At 59.6% G+C, this 2,079-nt stretch overlaps 1 protein-coding gene across 1 annotated transcript in view; it reads right to left on the bottom strand.

Annotated features, from left to right (window-relative positions):
* Positions 1-1,786: 1,786 nt before the first annotated feature.
* The window catches only part of LOC103615293 (epiplakin), a gene marked incomplete at its 5' end in the record, with an annotated part of 19,012 nt that continues 18,719 nt past the window's right edge, over positions 1,787-2,079 (bottom strand). The window contains one exon of the mRNA XM_017733812.1: positions 1,787-1,990. Coding sequence (XP_017589301.1) covers positions 1,787-1,990 — 204 coding nt within the window. The remainder of the gene's footprint in view (positions 1,991-2,079) is intronic.

The following is a 2,079-nucleotide window of genomic DNA, read 5'->3' as shown; positions in this document are numbered from 1 at the left end:
GGTGTCCAGCCCCTGCAGGGCACAGGGACGCGGGGGGGCTGCAGTGTCACCTCTGTCCCGTCCATGGCATCAGCTGCCAGCCGGTGGGTGGGACATGGTGAGGGGACGTGGTGTGGGGAAAAGGCACGGACATGGCAGCACCGCCCCAGTGTCCCCACGGTGTTGGTGGCTCTGGGAGTGACCGAAACAGCCACCTCTCCTCTTGGCTAGCAGCCCTGATGGGTTTTCCTCCATGACTTACTCCAAATGCTGTGTGAGTCCACGGGAACTTTTAGCTCCCAGGACATCCTGCACGGGAAGTTCCTCAGCCTAGCCACCCCGAGTGTGCAGAATTCCTTCCCTCAGCCTCAGCTGGTCTCATGCTGGACTGGGAATAACCCACGATCCTTGGGCTGGAGAGGACATGGAGCACATGGCTGCTGTGCCATCCACCCTGGGCATTTCTCCATCCCAGGAGTCCACTCATCCTCCCTCTCCTTCCCAGTGCCTCATCATTCTTGTGCTTCTCTGAGTCTTCACGAGGTGGGACAGTGGGATGGGACAAATGGATGGGATGGGATGGGACAAAGGGATGGGATGGGATCGATGAGATGGGACAAACGGATGGGATGGAACAATGGGATGGGACAACGGGATGGGATGAGATGGGACAATGAGATGGGACAACGAGATGGGACAATGAGATGGGACAACGAGATGGGATGGGATGAGATGGAACAATGGGATATGACAATGAGATGGGACGATGGGATGGGATCGATGAGATGGGACAAAGGGATGGGATGGGACAATGAAATGGGACAATGAGATCAGATGGGATGGGACAATGAGATGGGACAACGGGATGGGATCAGACAATGGGATCGGATGGGACAATGGGATGGGATGGGATGAGATGGGACAATGGGATGGGATGGGACAATGAGATGGGACAATGGGATGGGATGAGATGGGACAATGGGATGGGACAATGAGATGGGATGGGATGAGATGGGACAACGAGATGAGACAATGGGATGGGACAACAAGCGCCTCAGGATCTGTTGTCCTTTTCTGTGCTCCCTTCCTAGGAATTTCCAGCATCCTCGTTCCCTCTGTGGAGCAGCGCCCCATGCCCTGCGTGCAGTGTCCTTGTGCTCCGTGGAGGCACCACCGCGCCTGTGGGTGCCCCCAGCCACCTCTCGCTGTCACAGGTGTCATAGCTCTGGCACCAGTGTCCCTCTCCTTCAGTGCTCATGTGCCACAAGTTCCAGCAGCCCAGAGACCCTCGCAGCCCCACCCTGCAGTCCAGGGACCCCTGTGGCCCCATTCTGCAGCAGAACTGAGGGACAGGTCAGGTCTCCATGTCCCACAGCCCCAGATGCTGGCCCTGCTGTGCAGCAGGGCCGGGGTCCCAGCTGTCCTGAACAGGAGGTGTCTGTCCCTCTGTGGCTCTCCTGGGGCCGGGTGTTGCTGCCCACAGCCCCTGCCCTGGGGTCTCTGCCTGCTCCCACCCGGGGCACTCTCCAGCCCACCTGACTTGGGTGGTGGCTCCACGTGTCCCTGTCCTCGGTGAGTGCCTCTGCATGCACAGTGCAGTCCCAAGGCTCCTGGACATCCCCAGAGCCCCTCTGGGAAAGCTCTGCTGGGCAAAAGAAATCTCAGCACAACCAGAGTTGAGACAGCAGGAGTTTAACCAAGCTCCCACCCCACTCCACACACGGGTTTGTCGCTGCTGTGACACACGGAGGGGCGTGGAGAGCCAAGTCCCACAGGTGCTCAGGACCCTCCTCTGCCGGCGTCGGTGTTAGTGGTGCCAGGGGTGGCTCTTCTCGCGCTGGGGGCCGGTGGTGATGGTGGTGGTGATGGTGATTCTGTTCACTGTCAGCCCTCCTGAGGGGTAGGTGTCAAGATGCGCCTCCCGCCTGTACTCGGAGACCTGCTTGGAGGACAGGAGCTCCCACACAGACACCCTGTGCTCCTGGGATGGGCCAAAGGTGATGTAGGAGCCCTCAGAACGCAGAAGATCCACGGTGTGTGCAGGAAGGGCCCCAAAGTGCTTCTCGTGGCCGTCAATGGCGAGGCTGCTCGCGGGGCCGC

The sequence above is a fragment of the Corvus brachyrhynchos genome, unplaced genomic scaffold (genome assembly GCF_000691975.1).
Source record: "Corvus brachyrhynchos isolate BGI_N302 unplaced genomic scaffold, ASM69197v1 scaffold275, whole genome shotgun sequence".
Classification (NCBI taxonomy): Eukaryota; Metazoa; Chordata; class Aves; order Passeriformes; family Corvidae; genus Corvus; species Corvus brachyrhynchos.
The sequence above is the reverse complement of the archived record's forward strand: the minus strand, read 5'-3'. Positions and strand labels throughout refer to the sequence as shown.